This window comes from Anguilla rostrata, chromosome 7 (assembly GCF_018555375.3).
Source record: "Anguilla rostrata isolate EN2019 chromosome 7, ASM1855537v3, whole genome shotgun sequence".
Lineage (NCBI taxonomy): Eukaryota > Metazoa > Chordata > Actinopteri > Anguilliformes > Anguillidae > Anguilla > Anguilla rostrata.
Genome location: NC_057939.1, coordinates 31202839 through 31225990, shown reverse-complemented (window position 1 = coordinate 31225990; position 23152 = coordinate 31202839). Strand labels below are relative to the sequence as shown.

General features: G+C 40.0%; 1 protein-coding gene across 3 annotated transcripts in view; it reads right to left on the bottom strand.

Annotated features, from left to right (window-relative positions):
- arid2 (AT-rich interactive domain 2) overlaps nt 1-23152 on the bottom strand; it is a 193523-nt gene that overhangs the window by 95506 nt on the left and 74865 nt on the right. For all 3 annotated transcript variants that reach the window (XM_064341949.1, XM_064341950.1, XM_064341947.1), the window contains exon 11: nt 9684-9854. In XM_064341949.1, coding sequence (XP_064198019.1) covers nt 9684-9854 — 171 coding nt within the window. The remainder of the gene's footprint in view (nt 1-9683; nt 9855-23152) is intronic.

Here is a 23152-nt window from a genome sequence, read left to right as displayed (position 1 = left end):
ATTTAAAATTGCCCCAATCACATTTGCTTTGATGCTTGTGATGGGGAGGCCAGGCCACATTCTTATTCACTGTTTCCCTCTCTAAGGCCAAAATCTAAGCACTACACATATCCTACAAGACGTTTCTCACAAAGTAGGCTTTAAGTCGTTTGCAAGTCAGGGAAGAGATACAAAAATAAACTGCTGGCAGTGCTTGGATTATATTTTATGAAGGAGTGAGCCATCATTACCTCCGCCAACAGAACTGACAGGGGTTATGTTTTCACCTCATTCTGTACATCCATTTGTGTATTTAATTCTGGCAGTAGTTAACCTGTGTCAAAATGTCACTAGTCAGGAACATGTTTCGGCAGCTTGAGGTACTAATTCCATGTGTTCAGCAAAGGAAATCTCACAAGCAAATACAACTTTTTCCATTCCATGCAATGAACTGTACAAAAACTAGAGGGGAAATGTGGTCACGCGGTTCTATTCAATTTGATACTTGCAAATGTGGCGGCACCACCACCAGATGGCTGCCACAGCCCGGAAATAGAATTACCGATAAGTCAGAATTATTGATGTATTTCCTATGAGTGTTACAGAAATTAATCGAACTCACTCCAGCACGATTTATGTACTAAAAGCTCACATTATGACAATCAACAGAACCAGGCAATAAAATTTAACATTTTTCCTGGATTCAAAATTTTTATAGGCTGAACAGAATATGAAAAAATAAGGACAAATATCACTATTCTGATTGCGTTGAATAGGCGCACTAGTCCCTCACTGGTTAAGAGCAAAACTGATGAGATTTGAAAGTCATGAGACAACAATAGTAGCTTCACAGATTCATCATGTGACGGGGCCCATCTGCACAGTCGCGTCATTTTCTTCTCTGAACCACAGATATTATGTACTACTGTATACTATAAATTTGTTTTTGGCTGGACCGCAACAGCGGGGCCAGCCCTACAAACGCGAATGTCTGTGACTGACTGAGTGAATGACTGAGTGAGTGATGAAGTTACCCCATTCGTCGGCCGAGTTATGAAGTCACACCATTGGTCAGCCGGATCACGTGTGTTAGGTCCAGCCATATACTAGGTTTTAACCTGGTCTTGTTTTTAGTAAACAGTACATTCTGTAGTTTTTTAATGAAATAAACTACAGAATGTAAGGCTAACATGTTTTGTTAAAGTCCCACTTTAGCTGTTTGTTTGATTGCATAAGCTTGGATAAATTAAATAAAACCTCAAAAAGCTTCCCTCAATTTTTTTTTTTCCAAGACACTGTACAGAGTAGCAAGGCAAGAAACAGAGCCAAAAGAGCAAACACCAGGCCTAAACCCCCAAACAGTAAGTACATAAGGTAAAAAAAAAAAACTCCAAAATGCTCAGCAATAGCAGCAAGAAAGGAAAAAAAAACAATGGGGGGGAATACATCTTGAGCTATTATGCTCTTCCTCAAATTTACCAAAGTTGTATTTTGTGAAGACAAGCTCCTGCACATGAGCTGGCAGAGGAATCAGATGTATGCAGCATTACAGCATTGATTTATATACCGGTAACAACCCAATTTGATGAAGATTATGAAATCATATATTACAAAACTATTTTCTTGAAATAAAAAACATAACTCAATCAATTGGAGTTGCAAGCCATGCTATGCACCTCTTTTTTGATCAGCCTGAAATAAAAAGTTGCAAAAACTTTCAATGTTTGTATTTATAAATAATAGCAGTTTTGTTATATAGGTTAAGGAAAAATGTATCGAGGCATATAATAGAAACACTGAGAAAAGCGCTAAAATGTGCATGACAAAACGCAAAAGGAATGGAAAGTAGTTGAAGAAATACAAAGAGCAATATTTTTAAAAAAGTAATTTCTTCGATCATAACAAATTCAGCACGTTTCTCCTTCCCTTCTCCTTGGTGTGCGCTTTTAAGTACCTAGCCTACACACTGTTGTTCTACCCCTTATCAATTCCACAGACAACGCACAGTGGCAAGCACACAAAACAGCTACATTTCATGCAGTTGTTATATAGCTGCTCTATTCAGTTTATTCAAAGTCCCAGTTTCAATGAAAACTTGATATGTCAAAAACGCGAAACTTGGTGCTGACTTCTGAGCAAATCACACAATAGAGATGGGAAAAAAGATCAAAATCCAAATAATATTGGCCAAATTCGGGAGGAGAAAACATTCAGGGAGACTGCATTATTTGAGTGTTGTCATGTATGGTATTTATATATACTTTTGGAAGTAGCCTAGCCATCAGCAGGTTTGTTGGCTAAATCGGTTACACCTTTGCTCACACAGCACTTGAGCCAACTAAACAGTTAGCTTAAGCTAAATAGCCATTTAACTAAACTTTTATTTTAGCAGTTTGCTACCTGCTGCTCATTTCTTCATTACTGCGATGGTATTTTCAAACTAGACAATTCCTGTAGAAATTGTGAAGTGTGGTTGCCGCCAACGCAAAGTCGACTTTGTGCTGAGTAGAGTGAACAGTTTCTGTAGTATGTAGCAGACACCGAGTATTGTGTACGTGCTATAACATAACGGCAACGAGTTGATTTGCGACACATATTCAGAGCTAAATTATCTGTTCATCAAAACTTGAGATCTCGGTGTTTTGGTCACTGTATGCGGTGACGAGTGACGGCGAATCATAATGCTAGCTGGCATGTTCAGAAGACCTTGGAAAAACCCTATGTCTACACAGCATGATCGCACCATTTTAAAAAGCAAGACATTGCTAGGGAGATTCATTTGATTGACTTATGGTTTTGAGTGAGTTTCAGCTCATTGTAACCATGGAACATACAACTAAAAACACTTAATTGGGCAGTAATTCAGAGTTTAATCTGTTACCTTAGAGACCAACTCATAGACAGAGGATAGTAGCCTATTACGTGTTAGCCGAGTCGAATTTCCAAGAACGAAAATGAGGCGAGAAATATGTGTTAAAAATTTGAACTCATTTTAAATACAGCTTCTGTGAATAAGTATTGGCTGGTAGCCAGTAGTACTAGCTTCTGTTGTAACGAGGGGTATATCAACAGACAAGCGGAGTTGTGTACTGTAGCAAACGCGTTGGGGTGAGAAAACGTTGCTGTCACTGCTAGAAAGAATGCGTAATGCATCTTTAATGAGATGAACCTTTCGAATACGACGAGATATAAAACGGTATTACAAAAGTAAAATTTGACATATTATACATAGTTAGAAAGCTTATTCTGTCACCTATTGGATCGATGAAGTGTAGATCAAGCTAGATTGTACTACAAAGTTTGACAACACCCAAAGCAACGTGTGGTATTACAAGATGACATGGTTTTCTCGAGTAAGACCGGACCAGAAGCTGCTGCACACGTGTTGTTGACGGCGTTGTTGCACTTTTTAGTACAGTCTGGCTTGATTGAGAATTCATTTATTCAGTAGGTGAGAGCATAAGCTTTCTAACCATGTATAACACGTCTAATTTTGGTTTTGGAATATCGGTTTTAGGTCAACCGAAAGTTCTCATCATCGCATTAAATGCATTCACTCTTTGTTAGCACTAGCATTCAAAGACGCTGCACCTGACGAAACGTCGTCAACGAATTTGAGTAATATTTTGTGAAATACTATTATTAGTGAGGACTTCTGGGTATGCCTAAGCCATATGTTTGTTGATATACCTAGCTGACAGCGTTTTTTTATTTGTAATTTTGCATTTGGAATACCGTTATATTGCGTTCACTTCTGCATTCAGCTATATCCTTTCTGGTGGCTAAGTCGCCAGGAAACCTCGTTTGAACAACACAGTCCGTACATGTATGTCTTCGTCAAGGTCTTATCTACATCGTGGTATAAAGCATTTGAGGTTTACGAATGTGTGTTCTCAGTAATTACGACGAAAAAAGAGATATGCGCCGTTTCTGGGTTCTGAATACCCAATAGATAAACCAGGTGAAAAACGTAGAGCGGAATGCATCACATGTACAAAGCCGACCAATGCTGTAACTTCATCATTCACATATGAATGACGTCACAGTCCCCATTCATTCTTTATGGGAATAATTGCCCCAAAAAAGTCATATTTCTCAAAAACCGTGCAGCGAAACTTTTCACAAAGTAATAGCACACCATTCCCGATCAAGCTGCTCGATTTGACATATTGCACGTGTATGTGTAGCGAAAATTCTGGGAGCAGTAGCGTTCCAAAAAATGGGTGGAAAGAATAATAATAACTAGACAATTCCTGCAGAAATTGTGAAGTGTGGTTGCCGCCAACGCAAAGTCGACTTTGTGCTGAACGGAGTGAACAGTGGTAGGTAGTTGCTATGATGTCTGAGGCAGTTGCTAGGGTGTTGCTAGGTGGTTCTATGGAGTTTCAGGTGGTTGCTATGGAGTTCTAGGCGGTTGCTAGGGGGTTGCTAGGCAGTTGTTATGGTGTTCCAGGTGGTTGCTAGGGTGTTGCTAGGTGGTTGCTATGGAGTTATAGCCGGTTGCTAGGGTGTTGCTAGGCATTTGCTATGGAGTTATAGGCGGTTGCTAGGGTGTTGCTAGGTGGTTGCTATGGAGTTCTAGGTGGTTGCTAGGGTGTTGCTAGGCGGTTGCTATGGGGTTATAGGTGGTTGCTAGTGTGTTGTTAGGTGGTTGCTATGGAGTTCTAGGCCATTACTAGGGTGTTTTAGGTGGTTGCTAGGGTGTTGCTAGGTGGTTGCTATGGAATTCTAGGCGGTTGCTATGGTGTTGCTAGGTGGTTGCTATGGAGTTCTAGGCCGTTGCTATGGTGTTGCTAGGTGGTTGCTATGGAGTTCTAGGTGGTTGCTAGGGTGTTGCTAGGTGGTTGCTATGGAGTTCTAGGCGGTTGCTATGGTGTTGCTAGGTGGTTGCTATGGAGTTCTAGGCGGTTGCTAGGGTGTTGCTAGGTGGTTGCTATGGAGTTCTAGGTGGTTGCTAGGGTGTTGCTAGGGGGTTGCTAGGGTATTCGAAGTGGTTGCTAGGATGTTGCTAGGTGGTTGCTATGGAGTTTTAGGTGGTTGCTATGGAGTTCTAGGCCGTTGCTAGGGTGTTGCTAGGTGGTTGCTATGGAGTTCTAGGTGGCTGCTAGGGTGTTGCTAGGTGGTTGCTATGGAGTTCTAGGCGGTTGCTATGGTGTTGCTAGGTGGTTGCTATGGAGTTCTAGGCGGTTGCTAGGGTGTTGCTAGGTGGTTGCTATGGAGTTCTAGGTGGTTGCTAGGGTGTTGCTAGGGTATTCGAAGTGGTTGCTAGGATGTTGCTAAGTGGTTGCTATGGAGTTCTAGGTGGTTGCTATGGTGTTGCTAGGTGGTTGCTATGGAGTTCTAGGCCGTTGCTAGTGTGTTGCTAGGTGGTTGTTATGGAGTTCTAGGTGGTTGCTAGGGTGTTGCTAGGTGGTTGCTATGGAGTTCTAGGCGGTTGCTAGGGTGTTGCTAGGTGGTTGCTATGGAGTTCTAGGTGGTTGCTAGGGTGTTGCTAGGCGGTTGCTATGGAGTTCTAGGCCGTTGCTAGGGTGTTGCTAGGGGGTTGCAGTTAGGGTGCTAGATTTCAGTGGTTGCTAGGATGTTGCTAGGTGGTTGCTATGGTGTTGCTAGGTGGTTGCTATGGAGTTCTAGGCGGTTGCTAGGGTGTTGCTAGGTGGTTGCTATGGAGTTCTAGGTGGTTGCTAGGGTGTTGCTAGGTGGTTGCTTTTGGGTTCCAGGTGTTTGCTAGGATGTTGCTAGGTGGTTGCTATGGAGTTCTAGGCGGTTGCTATGGTGTTGCTAGGTGGTTGCTATGGAGTTCCAGGCGGTTGCTAGGTTGTTGCTAGGTGGTTGCTATGGAGTTCTAGGTGGTTGCTAGGGTGTTGCTAGGGCGTTGCTAGGGTGTTGCTAGGTGGTTGCTATGGAGTTCTAGGTGTTTGCTAGGGTGTTGCTAGGTCGTTGCTATGGTGTTCCATGTGGTTGCTAGGGTGTTGCTAGGCAGTTATGGTGTTCCAGATTGTTGCTAGGGTGTTGCTAGGTGGTTGCTATGGTGTTCCAGGTGGTTGCTAGGGTGTTGCTAGGCGGTTGTTATGGTGTTCCAGGTGGTTGCTAGGGTGTTGCTAGGTCGTTGCTATGGTGTTCCATGTGGTTGCTGGGGTGTTGCTAGGCTGTTGTTATGGTGTTCCAGATTGTTGCTAGGGTGTTGCTAGGTGGTTGCTATGGTATTCCAGGTGGTTGCTAGGGTGTTGCTAAGTGGTTGCTATGGTGTTCTAGGTGGTTACTATGGTGTTGCTAGGTGGTTGCTATGGCGTTATAGCCAGTTGCTAGGGTGTTGCCAGGCATTTGCTATGGTGTTCCAGGTGTTTGCTAGTGTGTTGTTAGGTGGTTGCTATGGAGTTCTAGGTGGTTGCTAGGGTGTTGCTAGGGTGTTGCTAGGTGGTTGCTTTGGAGTTCTAGGCGGTTGCAAGGGTGTTGCTAGGTGGTTGCTATGGAGTTCTAGGTGGTTGCTAGGGTGTTGCTAGGGGGTTGCTAGGGTATTCTAAGTGGTTGCTAGGATGTTTCTAGGTGGTTGCTATGGAGTTCTAGGCGGTTGCTATGGAGTTCTAGGCCGTTGCTAGGGTGTTGCTAGGTGGTTGCTATGGAGTTCTAGGCCGTTGCTAGTGTGTTGCTAGGTGGTTGTTATGGAGTTCTAGGTGGTTGCTAGGGTGTTGCTAGGTGGTTGCTATGGAGTTCTAGGCGGTTGCTAGGGTGTTGCTAGGTGGTTGCTATGGATTTCTAGGTGGTTGCTAGGGTGTTGCTAGGCGGTTGCTATGGAGTTCTAGGCCGTTGCTAGGGTGTTGCTAGGGGGTTGCTAGGGTATTCGAAGTGGTTGCTAGGATGTTGCTAGGTGGTTGCTATGGTGTTGCTAGGTGGTTGCTATGGAGTTCTAGGCCGTTGCTAGGGTGTTGCTAGGTGGTTGCTATGGAGTTCTAGGTGGTTGCTAGGGTGTTGCTAGGTGGTTGCTTTTGGGTTCCAGGTGTTTGCTAGGATGTTGCTAGGTGGTTGCTATGGAGTTCTAGGCGGTTGCTATGGTGTTGCTAGGTGGTTGCTATGGAGTTCTAGGCGGTTGCTAGGTTGTTGCTAGGTGGTTGCTATGGAGTTCTAGGTGGTTGCCAAAGGCAACCACACTAATAAACGCTGTACTGAAAACATATTTTTATCATCAGAATGTATTGTAGTGTGAATGGACAACTAAGTGTCCACACCTATGAGAGGCGGAACTGGGAGCGCAATTGTGGGGGGTGGACTGCTTTGGTAAATTGATGGGAGAAATTGACAACAGGTGTGAAGGACTGAGGTAATAAAAGGTAGAGAGAAACTCTGGTCATGTGAGCTGGGCAGCCGTGTCTCATTTTGTGGGTTCGTGCACGCTTGGCAAGGAGGGTGCGGCTCGCAGCTTTTAGTGCTGCCGGCTGTGAAGACAGTCAGACAGGGGAGCTGTTCCAGCACCAGGAGGGGAGGTTACTTGCCTCCTTTAGGTAGTGAGGGCTGGGGACTTAGGAGTGTAAGCACCTGCCTCTGTTCTCCAGTTTTGTGTATCTGCGCTCGGCGTCCCACTGTGTGCTGTCCGTACTGCCGACCTCAACTATTGTTTGCCTCGGGGAGTCGGACAGTGCCAAGAACACAGACCCAAGGGGAGGGTCTCGCCAGCCGGGCGGGTTACGTTTTTAAGACTTATCACTCTGTGTTTAGAGTTTATTATTGTGAATAGTCTTGTCTCATTTTCTGTCCTAGTCCTTTTGTGTATAGTGTTTAGGTTTGAAAAAGGGCGAAGTGGGGAGGTTTAGTGGAGAGGAAATGTAATGGGGCTAATTGTTAGGAATCCTGTTCTATGCCTTTTTGCTGTGCAGGCATGTAAAAGTGTTAAAGCCGAGTGAAGTGTATTTGACTAAGTGTACTTCTCGGCCATCTATTTCACGTGTGCTATGTGGAACTATAGCCTAGTTGTAGTGGAGCGGATTTGACCAGTGTAATTAGTCCTCTAGGTGAAGTGTGCTGTGGGGAACTATAGCCTGTTTGTAGTGGTGTGTATCTTGGTGCATAAGATAGGGATTCCATGCTTTTTGTCTCTACTGCAGCACATTCTAACCAAGACCAATAAATATGTATTTAAATGAGAATATTTAATAAAGATTGTATATTTTTTGTAACTGTCTGTTGTTGTGTGGTGGATGCCTCAGACACCGAACCATACCAGTTCACAAAAGGTGGTGGCAGTGTTAAGCTATTCTGCTTACCCCAGGTATTTACCTTACCAAAGTAAAAGGTTTTTTTGTAACAAATGCAGCAGTGGAGTCCTGACTCTTCACCTGCACAAAATGCACCCAGGCACGAAAGCCTGCGACAACGCCGTAAACAACACGTGTGGTATTACGCACAGCTATTTTGGAACGTACCCAGGCATCACAAATGCGCGTATATTTCACAAACGGATCGTCCAAGACAATATATGACCACTCAGTCTCAAAAGGGACATCTTTACACTTAAAACCAATGGTAAGGTTGTGTATTTATTCAATATTTAGACCCCAGATATTGACTGTAGAATAACATGGTATCATTTTTAAAAAGTTTTTCTCGTTTATTTTGTTATTCAGTGAGCAGCGTTTTCACTGAGGCATATCTTAGGGCTATTGTCAGGTTAATCTTGTTGCTATGAAAGAATACGATTTTTGAGTGGTGAAAGAATATTTTAATGAATGCCCAGATGGACAATATTGTCCATTATGTCATGGGTGGGGGGTGTAGTTGCAGATGAGACTGCAAGGAGGGGGTGCCTGCTAAATGCACGACCAGAGCGACAATGGTGGTGCTGCGAAACTCCCTATTCGGCATAGCTGTCGTGTATCGTCTACTAATGAAACTAAAACAAAGCGTTTCTGTTTTTAACTCATACTTTGGTTGCAGTAGCACTGAATGTCTGAGTTCAGTAATGTCGGTACGCCGGCATGCCGACCACTAGGGGCTTTGCGCTAGGTTAAGGTTAAGCTCAGGCGGTGGTGGTTGGCTGATTTAAGTGACAAATTGTTAGCAACTTACTTTAAAACACCGAACGACTTCAAGATTCACATAGGCTTACGTTAACCACAGACATTATTTTCTGTATAAAACAAAATTCTAATCAGATTTTTTGAAGAGAGTGCAGTGTTTTTCAACCCTGGTCCTGGGGACCCACTGCCCTGCATGTTTTAGATGTTTCCCTGCTCCAACACACCTGATTCAAATGAATGGGCCAGCATCAAGCTCTGCAGAAGCCCGATAATGACCCATTCATTTGAATCAGGTGTGTTGGAGCAGGGAAACATCTAAAACATGCAGGGCAGTGGGTCCCCAGGACCAGGGTTGAAAAACACTGAGTTAGTGAGTTGAGATATTCTAATCAAATCATGATGGAAATTGCTTTTGCATGATTCAAGTCAGTAGAAAACGAGATGCATTATGGAATACTTTTTAATCTATTCAAAACTTTAATATGGATAAAGCATTAAACCTGAGGAAAGGCATGCATCATCGTTAAGGAAAAATTAATGTAACTGATGCTAAAAAATTCTGTTTTCATTAAACTGTGAAATACATTTTGCAAGTCACTATTCATAGTGTCACAAGCAAAAAACATGTTTGACAATGGTTTTCATGTCAAGGCATCTTGTGACAAAGTACAGGGCGCTTGGTAAAGGGGTTCCCACCTGGTGCAGGTGGTGTCCCCTGCATCTGTGTTGGTAGCCGCTCCACCAGCTGTGGTCGCACCTCTGACCCCACCTGGCTGCTGGCGTTCTGATGCTCGATCAACTTGACTGCAGTCAGCGCGTCTGGTCCGAAAGTGTGGAGGTCAACCGAAACCAGACGCACCAGCAAATCTGCTCCGTGGGAGACACAACATGTAAGGTTATCCACATACATTCAAAAACATGAAATTAAATCATGCCTTCAATTTAACCAGAAAAGCCTAGCATCAGGCTCAAAATATAAAGTCATGTGTACATTCATTCGAAAATAAAAACAACAAAAACTTTATTGTAAAGACAGTGAGAACTCATAGCAAAATATCATGTAACACAACCTTGTTTCATATTTTTTTCCACACAGGCTAGAGTGAAAACTGTGTTGCATAATTGTAACTACAGTCCATAATGTTTGGGACAAAGACACTCTCTCTTGATTTGGCTCTGTACTACATAATTTAAAATTGTAATCTAACAATTCACATGTGGGGAAAATGTAAGGATTCTCAGCATTGAGTAAAATTTAGTTTTTTATGCATTTTGGTTTCACCATGTAGCAATTACAGCACTTTTTATATGCAGTCCCTCCATTTAAAGGCACCATAATGTTTAAGACAAATGGCTTCACAGGTGTTCTGATTGGTCAGGTGGATTCAGTCGCTTCCTTCGTGCAGGTATAAGACAGTATTTAGTCTTGATTGCAGGCTTTTTATTGCCATAGGCATTTGTCAATATGAGGACCAGAGCTGTGTTGCACTTAATCCTGCAGGAAGACAATGATCCCAAACATACTGCTCAAGCAACAAATGTTTGTCAAACCAAAAACTGGAAAATTCCTGACTTGCTAAGTCATTCACACAATCTAAATCCAACTGAATCAGCATTTCATAAGCTGAAGAAAAAGGCCGCTAGCCCCTGAAACAAGCAGGAGGTGAAAATGACAGTACAGGCCTGGCAGAGCATCACTAGAAAAGACACTCAGCACCTGGGTGATATATATGGGTCACAGACTTCAAGCAGTCATTGCATGCAAATGATAAGCAATTAAGGACTAAACATGACTACTTTCATTTAAATAACATTAATATGTTCCAAACATTATGGTGCCCTGAAATGAGGGGCTATGCATAAAAAGAACTACACTTTCTACTTGGTGAAACCAGTGTATAAAAATACCCTTAAAAGCTGAGTATATACACTTTAATCACGTGACTGTTTGGTTACAAATTAGATTACAATTAGATTACAAATCTAAAAAACATTATGGAGCTCACTGTATGTGCAATGGGGCTTTACTATGCTCGACCAGAATGCCCCAATTAATAGCTGTTTTAGAAATTTCAGTTTTTCATAAAAACATAATCGGCACACAGTCATGTTGTGCAGTTTGATTTCACTCTAACAAGCCAATGTGCAGGCAGTAATCTTACTGGCTAATCTAACCAGTCATGTACCAACAAATAGGACACAATGACTTTTTAAATCAAGAATTTAATTTTGACATTTTACACTGAACAAGAGTTCAGAATTATAAGATCGCAGTTCAGGCAAATCACGTATTTATAGTTTTCAAATCCCATACCACAATATTTTGTGTTACATCTAAATAATTCAGTCATTTAAACTACTGTATAAAAAAACAAATGGCAAAGAGCAGTATTACTTTTTCCAAAAATGTCTTATTATACACACATTCATTTCAAGCATGGTTCACAATTGCACACACATTTTTTAATATTTTTTCTTCACCCTCCCACCCCCCAACCTGAATATCAACCATGCAAAGCACATATACAGCATATACAGCCTATAGCATGTTAACCATATTGTCAAATTCTGGAAGAAACGAAGTGTGACAATGTAGATTACAGTGGTTTAGGGTTTCAGTTGACGCACTTGCCTCTGTGGGAGAGGTTCTGCCGACCAGAAAGAAATGCTTGTGAGATTCTGACAGTAGGGGGCAACAGAGTGTAATTATTCCTCATAAGAACAGCTTCCATCATTGTGCATTGTACATGACATCATGCAGCGTTGCATTTCGGGGTGATTCGCTATCTTAAGATGAATGCTTAGCTCTGTGATTTGAAGATTAGTGTTTGGAAAAAATAAAGCCCTAATTCCACCTAATATTGGGCTGGTATCAACATAGAAGCAATTAAAATATTTTTATGGATCCGGTAACTCTCGTCATATTATAATAGCCTACTTTGCAACATAAAACTTGTGTAAGACCCTAATAGGGACATCAAACCCATTTTGGCAATTTTTCAGAAAATATATTTTCCTTTATAATTCACAATGTCATAAATGCTACTCAAATATCAACATATAAATATAAATATAAACCTCAGAAAATAATGGCAGTTCCTCTCTTTAACACAATTTATTATCAGCTTCCTGTGTAGCTAATCTAGTTGCAGAGGAAGGAGACACCTTCTGCCTGCAATGTATTTACGGGCGATCCACGCAAACATTAAAACAAAATTGGCATCTGGGCTCACTTTAACAGGTCATTTGACTTTGTTTATGAGAATTTGTGCCTGCGCCTAATGCTGCCCCAAAGTCAATTGGGTCATTATAAAAAAATCTAACCTCACTGAAGGTATTATTATACATTTTGGTTACAATAAAAACTTGAAGTGAAATGTTTTACATGTTAATTGGTTATTATGTATTCATGCTTTCTTATATTTAGGTGTCCTGCCAGCATACCGAGGAACTTAAAATTGTAGAGCAGTTCTAGAAGCAAAATGTCACTTACAAAAAGAAAAGATAAAAAATAGGGCGCTTGTTGTCTTATTCAAAATAACCCCAGAAGGGATTTTTTTATGGGTGAAATGAAATGAAATTCAAACTGTATCCAACCTCTCGTCATCGTCCTGGTTGTTCAATTCTGATCGGTCGACGTTATATGGCAAAAACAGTCTCTTGAGCTAGGGTCTTGCTACCACAAGAAATAAAGCATTTTAGTTTTATGAATAGATGTTTTTTTTTTAATTAAGGTGAAAAAGGAGACGTGAGCCTGGTTGGTTCGAGTCCCCAACTGCAATGGAATTTTGAATCAGGGCTGCTGGTTTAAAACTAAACTAAACTAAAAGATATTTTGGCACTTATAGCGTTTTGAGAGTAGCCTACATATTTCATTAAATGTCACATCTCATAACAATGAGGAAATAAGTACAGTAAAAAAAATTTACTGAACAAATAACACTAAATATTGGTTCATGTTGCTGAAGGAAAAACATGAACCAAAAGTAAAAAAATCGCACAAACAATGCCTTTCCCCCCAATGATAGTGATTAGGCTATATGCCGAAAGCAGCAGCTAATTTTTCAGATCATATTAAAGGAAACAATTGTTATTGTCTGGAAAGGCAGCGACTTATAAATTGTTATTTGATTATACAGTAGCATTTATTCCATTATGCATGAAAAATAAACTGTCAAAGTATGTTTACTGAGATCGGCAAAACAGGTTTGACCTCCCCAGGGATATGCATCATCACACACTGGCTGGATGTTGAGAACTGGGAATGGAAAAGATGTGTCCTTTTCACCGTAATTAAAAAAACAAAAAAATAAAAATAAAAAAACACCCATTTGTAAAACTAAAATGCTTTAAACCACACCGTAGACAAGATCTTGGCAAAGCCTTGATAATGAGCACTACACTACATACCTGATTATTTTTTCAAGCAATAGGTGGCCTAATGTAACACACTGTATCAATTTCTATGCTGACATTATCCGATTTACGCCTCTAATTACTCATTTGCGAAACTAAAGGAACCAGCAGAGTGAACGGAAATCTCCAAATGAAATTTAGTTAAGATCATTTCACTTGCTTTCTTGCGAGAAAACAGAACATAAAAAAATGTTTCTATGGGTTTTTACATGAATATGTGGTCGTTTAACATTTAAAAGGCAGTGTTTTTATTCTGTTACTTCCCACAGCAACCTAAGTTCATACATATTATGAAACAATAGGCTATGCTGCAAAACTATTTTCTTGAAAAAGTACACAGCTGGATAAATTCCAACAGTTGTATTTCTAAATTATAGCATTTTAGTTATATAGGCAATAAATGATTCATTACCATTTTCAAATCATTGCACATGAGAAAACATGTTTTCTTTGGCCATTTCCCAGTGGCGGAGCTTCAGTATTAGGACAGAGGGTGCAAAGCCAGTTGAGGGGTCACAATGACCCAATTATTTCAAAAATATTGCTGTGGCTCAACAATGCACGCATGTATCGGCATACCGCACTTTGTTGCAGAAATCTAGCTCAGACTATGACCACAGCAATCGCGCAGCAAGGCTATATCACAAACACGGTTAGGCTAACAAAAAAGTTTTTGATGCACCGAATTATAGGTATCACCCATTGTCCTTCAATGGCTGAAGATACAAAACTCTGGAAAGATGGCCATAGACCGGCTGGTGACAACAGCCCAATCAATTCTTGTGACAGAAGTGTTACGTTGTTTTTGTTTGTTTGTTTGTTTAATCACCCTAGCTACCATGTTAATACTCAAAACAGACTGGGTGATTAATTTCTGAAGTATTTGTTCTTTTTGTGCTTTTATCTGCATTTTTAGTTGCTATGCCAACATTTAGGTTCGGGAACAATAGGAGCACAATTGTAAAGCGTCACATGCCCAACATGAATGAGTATGAAAATGCATTCATATCTGTGCTGTCCTTGAACTGACCTGCTGGTTATCTCCATTGAACTCTATGGGTCTAATAAAAAGAAACTGGAACTGGTAACGTTGGTCTGACCCGGCCGGCAACTAGTTAGCAAAAAGATTTATGATAGTCAAAACTGCCCATTTGCGATGGATTGGTAGCTTGAGGTTACCATTAATGTTGAGCCTTGTAATGCACGTTTATGATGTGATATAATGTTGAGCCCTGTAATGCACGTTTATGATGTGATGACTGCTATGCACTGCATAAAGCAGGGTTGTACAACCAGTAAACTTTAAAAGCTAGCAATTAATTGATTTTCTTATGAATACTATATGTTCTTAGGTGATCAGCAATCAAATACGCAAGTTGTTATAGTTACCAGTTTCAAACAATTCATATTGAGTTTGATGATAAAATGCTATCCATTCAACTGGCCTACCACAAGAAACACACCTCACTGAAGCATCTATTACAGTGGAGTCACTTCATCAGTTCTGAGAACGTCTGACCATTCTGAGCCATTGAGGCTGATTCTAATTATTTTTCTCTGTATTACAAAATGATCACCGCTTAGCTGCATTGCATTAATGTTAGCCAGTAGCTATAACATGGTATTCATTCATAAGCCTGCCTTGCTCAGTGAACAAATTGCTATTCCCTCACAGAAGAGTTGAGACGGATATTCTCCTATTTTCAAAAACTGACAAAAATATCAAGTTTGTCTCTAGTTAATTCATTGCCATTTTTCGTTGCTTTTCTAAGGGACGCATCAACAGCGAAACACGATCTGCTCTACTTGTCACTTTAATTAAATAAATATAGAATGTCGGTGAGAAATAAGTTTGCGATATTACTAGTTCTACTGCCAGTTAAAAATTAGCTAAATATTTACGGCAAAATTTTACATAAAACAGCATGTCAGTAATCTCCCATTTCAGTTGTTCCTAACTTAATCGTGTTGGATAATTTATCCTGGATTTTTATTAACATTACCATAAATCACTGTAGCCTACATCAAAACTTCCATGTAGCCTACAGTTGTAAGACAATGTACTGACCTGTGAAGTTAGTTATGTTCATTGTTTTACAGCATTACAATTTATGCATATATGCATTTAAACATTAGGTTACCTTACATGAAATAAAGGAAAAGTTTAATTAATGTCCATAGCCTATTTATGCATTAAAAACAAACACAAAACTAAATGGCAAAAGCAAACTGTCTACTATACTGACTAATCTGGTGTGTGCTTATAAATTACCAGTTTCTTTTCCATTAACCATTTGGTAAAGGACTGAATTGCGTGTATACAATCTTCAAATGGCGACTGTAGCAGCAGTGTACAAAAAGTTACTGACTGCGTTACATTTACGATGCTCTACATTCATACCGACTCGCCCGTATATCCTAAGTGAAACTAACATGGATGACGTTAAACTGTGCTCAAAACTGTCTGACTAGGCTATTGTTTAGTTTCACAGTCTGACCACAAAGTTTGTTGAATAACCATTTATAGACGTACATTTCACTCAAATACACACCAAAATCATATAATTTATTCAAATGGTCTGGTTTTAAGTAGAACTGTATTTGATTATTGTAACAGTCGTAAGAAATGACTTTAAATTGATTAATAATCTGTCAAGGGGCAGCATATATAAGGTGAACAGAACATGACTGAGTACAGAGCCTTGGGGCACACCACATGATAGCACAGCTGATTATGACACATAATTGACAACTGACACTGAAAAGCTCCTATTTGAAATGTATGAGGAAAACCAGTCCAGGCCAGTAATACCCACCTGCTGCCTCAGCCTCACAAGCAGGATGCTATTATAGATGGTATCAGAGGCAGCACTAAGATCAAGTACTATCAGAATGGAGCATTAAGCAACATCAAACGCATTAAGATATCATTAGCAATTCTAAGGAGTTGTTTAAGTGCAATGCTTCTGACGGAAAACCATACTGGAATTTATCAAAGATGTTATGGACACCCCCTAATACCTCAAATTTAGCAGGACCTAGACGCCAGGTCTCCATTACCAAATGCCTTTTCTGGCAGAGTGAATGTTAAGAAGATTAATATACTTCTCTGCCTAAACTATCTAACATCCCGTGTTATTTATCTTGTAAGAGGGAAGTCAAACTGGGACCCAGAAAAGGCTGGCATTTGAACGAGCCGGCATGCTGGGACGCAGCCTGTACTTCAAAGGACCCGAGAGCCTTGTGGTAAAACAATAAGTTACTCGGACTTCCTCTGGATGAGCAGGCCATTTGGCTCTCTGGACTGTTACCCTCTGGACAAGACTGAGATAAGGGGAACTGGACTGGTTGTTTATGGTTGTGTGAGCAAGCCGTTGGCTCTCTGGAATGTTGCCATCTGGACACAACTAAGATAAGGGGAACTAGTCTCTTTGTCTGTGGTTGTGGGTGTGTGTGTTTTGGGGTCATAAAGGGTGAAATGTCTGGCCAAATGGTGGGTCAACTGAGCGGGACAGTACCACAGTGCCCTTATGTGGGCCCCTCTGCCATTACACTTTTTATTTCTTTTCTGGATCTGGACTTTAAACCATCTGTTTATCCTATTTACAAACCCCGGAAAACCGTACAAACCATGCACATGTTTTCATTGTATTATTGTATTATGCCTTATGTAATAATAACATGGATTGCGTGTACAATGGTTAAACAAAAGGGTATTTTCATGACAACTGCACCATAATATTACATCCACTTGACATGTTTGGTATGGACGTATTCAAGATAATTCAAGCAATTGAATGAAATATGTTTCATACCAAATAGAATTTGAAAAAACAAATAGACACAAACAGGGAAAAACTACCACAATGGAATGTCCTCTCTGGTAATCATCTCCTTTTCCCAATTTCCCCACTAATTGTTTTAACAACCGCCTCCAAATGGTGGGGGCTGGAATTCCAGATTTGACTCGGCCAGGTTAATTTATGGCAATGCCGCCTAGACCAAACGCAGGATTTGGCTTAAAAGGAAGGGAGACAAAGCAATCGAGGAAGATCGTAACCGACTTCCCCACATTGCACATACTCTGTGCTCTGTGTGTAGATGCACAAGGAAGATCGTAATCGACTTCCCACACTATACAGACTCTGTGTTGTGTGTGTAGCTAAACAGGCTGGGTAAGACCTTTTTACTCTGTATTTATGTTTTTTAAACCTTATAATTGATTTTGAATTTGAAGCTAATGACCTACCTGCCTGTTCAATAAATTCTTCTTATTTTTAACTTGCGTGGTCTTCATGACTAATTCATTTTATCTTCTTTTCAGCCAAAGTTCCGCTTAAATACTCAGGGGGACAATTATGACTAGGACCTACTGATCAGGGGTCTAGTACAGCGAACGTCTTTAGTGAGGTCTTCAAGTTAGATAGGCGACCACGATCTGCCCACTAACGGGATTGGTGGCATTGGTTCTGGTGTTTTGGCTTAAGAGGACCCATGGGCGTTATACGCCGGTTCTTGTCAAATTCGCCTTAAGGAGCCTGATAGATACACACTGTCCTGGGCTCATAACTATCTATGCACTATCCATGCAAGGAAGGCATGTATTACGGTGGTCCGCCTCCTACCCTCTGGATTCTTCACCGAACTGAGATTTAACAATAGTGCTAAACCCGGGAGCATATATTGAGGAATGATGGCACAAGATAGAGTCGAGTGTAACCACTCCCAAGTTCCACGTATAGTTAAACCCAAATTTTAAATTATAATTTACTATGGAGTCAGATTATCACGAGGGTAAAACCTAGTAACTGTTACGCTTTCTTGTTGTGGTCATGGATATATTTGATGTGTTGTTCCGCGCATTTGTGAATATTCTGATGCTCCCATTGGAATATTGACAGTCCGGCGACAGATCAGATATATCTCTGATGACAGCATAGCCCCGTTTGCGAACGGAGAGTAACAAGAATGTTACTGGTCCGTTTCAGGCCAGTTTAAGCGGGATAAGAAGCAACGCCTTCATATCTGACCCGTGGCAACGGAACCAGTGCATTCTTAATTATAATTGTGCCCTGTTCTTACGAACAGAGGAAAAATAACTAACATCTCCGGTTTTGAATCACACCAGCCAAGGGAAAACACGCGGTGCCTTCCCCTCCAGCTACAAACCCTCATTGGTCTAGCTGTGAGGTGTTTACAATTTTTTTTTTAAAGTTTACACTGCTATCTCTAAATACATATTTGGAACAGGAAGAGACCTCGAATCAAATTTCCCAAGCTTCTTAAACCCAATAAAATAGGGGGCATCTCTTTCCCAGATAAGCAACTCTATTACTGATCAGCTCAGATCAAACGGATGATCAGCTGGTTCTTGGACAGACGCGATTCTCTAAGGGTTGGGTCAAGAAAGTAAAGATTTTTACTAGTCACCCAAGGTTACTCCAATTTTGACCATTCATATTTGAGGGATCAAATTAGTGTCTTATACGTTTGTTGTGTGGAGGGATGTCAAGAAATACTCCGAAATAACAGATAGCCCCATCTTTACGGTCTCCCACTACCTTAAATCCTGATTTCCCTAAACAACTTGAGACTATCGGACCTCCGGAGTGGGTCTCAAAGGGAATTATCAATATATCACATCTATTAATGCAAGACACACCCAAATCCTTTGAACAGATCAAGCATGACTATAATATTCCAAGTAATGATTCCTACAAGTTAATACAGCTGCAACATTTTATAGAATCTCAATTGAAAGGGAACAGGATACGTTTTGAGGTGTCTAGCATTGAAGAACATTTTAGGCCTCGCAGGTCTTCAATTTCTTATATATATTCAATTCTGTCATGTACTGGAACATCCTCCTATGCTGCTCTGAGGCAGGTGTGGGGAAGGAACCTATGTAGGACACACATTCAGAGTGGAAGAGTGACTGGCCATTTGTGAAAGGGTTTACCCTAAATCTGTAAGTGTTCATGAATAGAATTTTAAATTTATTCACAGGATTTATTTGACACCAATTCGTCCTCATAGGCTATTTCCCAGTGTTCCTCCACTATGTTACAAATGTCAGGCCTGTATGGGCACCTCCGATCATTTATTTTGGTAGTGCAGCAAAATTCAATCATTTATATCAGAAATATTACTAATGAAAAATTTTAAATGTCTCCTAAATTGTACTTTTGTACCCTGACAATGTTTTTGATCGCAAAAGTGAATCCCTCATGAAGTGTCCTCACATATTTAGCAATAAAATGCATATTGCTTTTGTGGTCTAGGCAAGAGGTACCTACTGTCAATATGTGGCTCACCCAGCCATCTACCATCTTACCACTAGAAAACATATGACCTAAGGTGAAAATCTGATCAATTCTGAAAAATTTGGACACCTCTGCGGGCATTCATGGACAATTTGTAATAAAATTGTGATGGAGGGATTCAGTATCTGTACTTTTCTGTTTCCCTATCTAATCAGTGTACTGTATCTGCATTGTATCCATTTACTTCTGAGAGCTGTTGGGGGGGATAGGTTTTCATGTTGACTTATCTGTCTGGTGTAAATGTACAGTTAATGCATTGTGACTTTGTAAATGAAAAAATAATAAAAAGATAATTAAAAAAAGATGCACTTCCAGTGGTTTAGGGTTTCATTTGGCGCTGCCACCACAAGAGACCTTCCTGGCATGTTTTTCCACAGGAACTACTTGTTTTTCACACAGCTACCACCAAGCAACTCTCAACACTTTGACCAAGGGACTCACGAACAGCGGCTTGCAGTCAAATTACCGTTGCTCTTATTTTAACGGGAAAGGATAGAAAAATACATTTGAATGATAAGCTGTAAATAAAGACAGCCTATTCTTGTTACCCATAACATGTTTTGTGTCTATTTGAGTTAAATTTACATTTATAAACGTTTATTCATAGAACTTCATGGTCAGGCTGTGGAATTTAAAAATAGTCAGTTTTGAGCATAGGCTATGGGCGAATGCCATCAAAACAAACTGGAACAGTGGCTTACAGCAGCTCTTATTTCAACCGGAAAGGAGAGGAAAATACATTTTAGTGACAAGCTTTAAATATTATTAAAACCATTTTCCTATATATTGGATTGTGCAAATTTGTCAATATATTCACGGAACCACAATAGCCCACAGGGTGAATATAGTTAATTCCACTGATTATGTTTGATCATTCATTTGCTAAATAGCGTTCCAGAGGACACAGACACATTCGCACATTTGTATTCTGTATTAACACCTAACCATAATTTGGCAGCGGGGATGTGAAGAAAATGGCTCAAACAGACTGTACTGAGTCTAACTCATTAAAATATCCTAAATTTTAAGTCAATCTGTCAGACTAAGTTTATATTATTAAGTTTGTTTAAATAAGAACACCCAGTTCTTAAAAAATGACGAAAACGTTTCCTGATTTGCCAGAATATAACGGTTACTTGCTTTAACACAATGTTAAAATTAGTCGCTTATCTCCGCATGTAATCATTACAGGCATTTAATAGACTCTTACCCAGAGCGACTTGCACAACTTCTAAAGGGTATTTATTTATTTATATTTATTAATTAAATTATTTATCATTGAAAGTGCAAGTAGTAACTTCATCTGCTATACATTTGGGTTACAATCGGGTTATCATAAAGAGTAATGTAGACCGCGCACAAAATTGTTAACTGTGGATAGCTGGGCCCATCTTTTTCAAAATGCAGATGGCGTGACCGTAGTCTCAGAACGCTGGCAGTTTATCCCTTTAGCGCACATGCAAAATCTGGCCAATCCTTGCCCATTTAGGGGCACCCTATTTAAAGCTTTATAACTCCAGATGTGAACATCACAGAGACTTTAAAAATGGCTTAAATGAAGCAAGACATTTGAACCATGTACAATACTAACTTTATTAGTTTATATTCATAATTTAGGAGGAAATAAAGCACCACAAATGCAATTCTCTAGGAAAAAAAACCTAAAATGATTTTGTTCTTTTTTAGTTTGCAATGAAATGCTGCATATATACAGCAGGTTAAACTATATGTTTCCTGGATCAAAAACTCCTTGACCACAAGTGCGTAAAAAGGGTGCATAAGATGAACTGCTATAATCTATGAAACAAAAAGTAAGCAGTGTACTCAGTGTCACCAAATCAATCCAAAAGTATGCATTGTTGTATATCGCAACATAATCCTGTATTTCACTACAATTCAACTGTTTTAACTCGTGAAACTCACTGTTTTTTCAAGTCATTTTCAAGTGGAATTACAAGCTTTCCATCAGTACAGTGGTCTAAAATGTATAGGGGTCCAGAAACGTATCCAAAATCTCTCCAAAAATGGATAAAATGCTTTTTGTCCATTATAAAGCATGTAAATGAGCCCCCTTATGAAGGTTTAAGATGAAACATTGATATCAGATTTAAAAATAATGTAAAAATATTGTCACACAATGCGGTAAAGTACCTAAATGTGAAATAATGAACTCTCATATGTATTTCTGTACTCTACAGTATGTAACGTTTTCTTGTATGGGGATGAGACATCATGAAAACAATATTCAACCATCCACCACGTTTTGGCAATGTTCCAACTTTCATGTCATATCTAGTGCATGAAACACAAAAACTACTAAGCTACTAACAAACGCTTACATTACACTGTGAAATATCCTCATTATAAAATACCACTAACCTATTTAAAGACACTCTATTTCAAAAATAACATATAACAGAAATATTTTGAGCAGTAATTCTTACATAGCGATGATGAAATTTTATCTGTGTTCAGTAGATAGAGACAGTAAATCAATCCTGTCTCCTCTTCTGTCTTACTCCAGAAAACGATGTCAGCTATGTCTATCAGCAAACATATGGCTTAGCTATGCTCAGAACTCCTCAATAATTCTAATAATTCTAATAAATTCCGAAAATCATTGATAACATTTCCTGGGAAGCAGCGTCTTTCACTGCTACCACAGAGCGAATGCGTAAGTGAATGCGATGATGAGAAAACTTTTCGTTATGCTGAGTTATGAAATGCTATTCCAAAAGCAAAATTAGACATGTTATACACTGTTAGAAAGCTTATACTGTCACGTACTGAATAAATTAATTGTCAATCAAGCCAGACTGTACTAAAAAGGGCAACAACACACACCATAAACAACACGTGTGGTATTACGCACAGCTATTTTGGAAGGTACCCAGGAGTCACAAATGCCAATATATTTCACAAACTGATTATCCAAGACAATGTGACCACTCAGTCTCAAAAGGGACATTTCTTTGCATAAAACCAATAGTAAGGTTGTATATAGTCCCAAATATTGACTGTAGAATGACAGCAGCATTTTCACTGCTGTATTGGCATATCTTAGGGCTATTGTTGGGTTTATCTTGTTGCTATGACAGAATACGATTTTTGAGTGATGAAAGAATATTTCTATGAATGCCCAGATTGACACTATTGTCCATTATGTCATGGGTGGGGGGGGGTGTAGTTGCAGACGAGACTGCAGGAAGGGGGTTCTTGTTAAATGAATGACCAGCGCGACAATGGTGGCGCTGCGAAACTCCACATTCGCCATAGTTGTCGTGTATTGTCCACTAATGAATCAAGAACTCAGAGTTTCTGTTATCAACTCATACTTCGGTTGCAGTAGCAATGAATGTCTGAGTTGAGCAATCTAGGCACGCCGGCATGCCGGCCACTAGCGGGATTGCGTAAAGTGGTTAACAT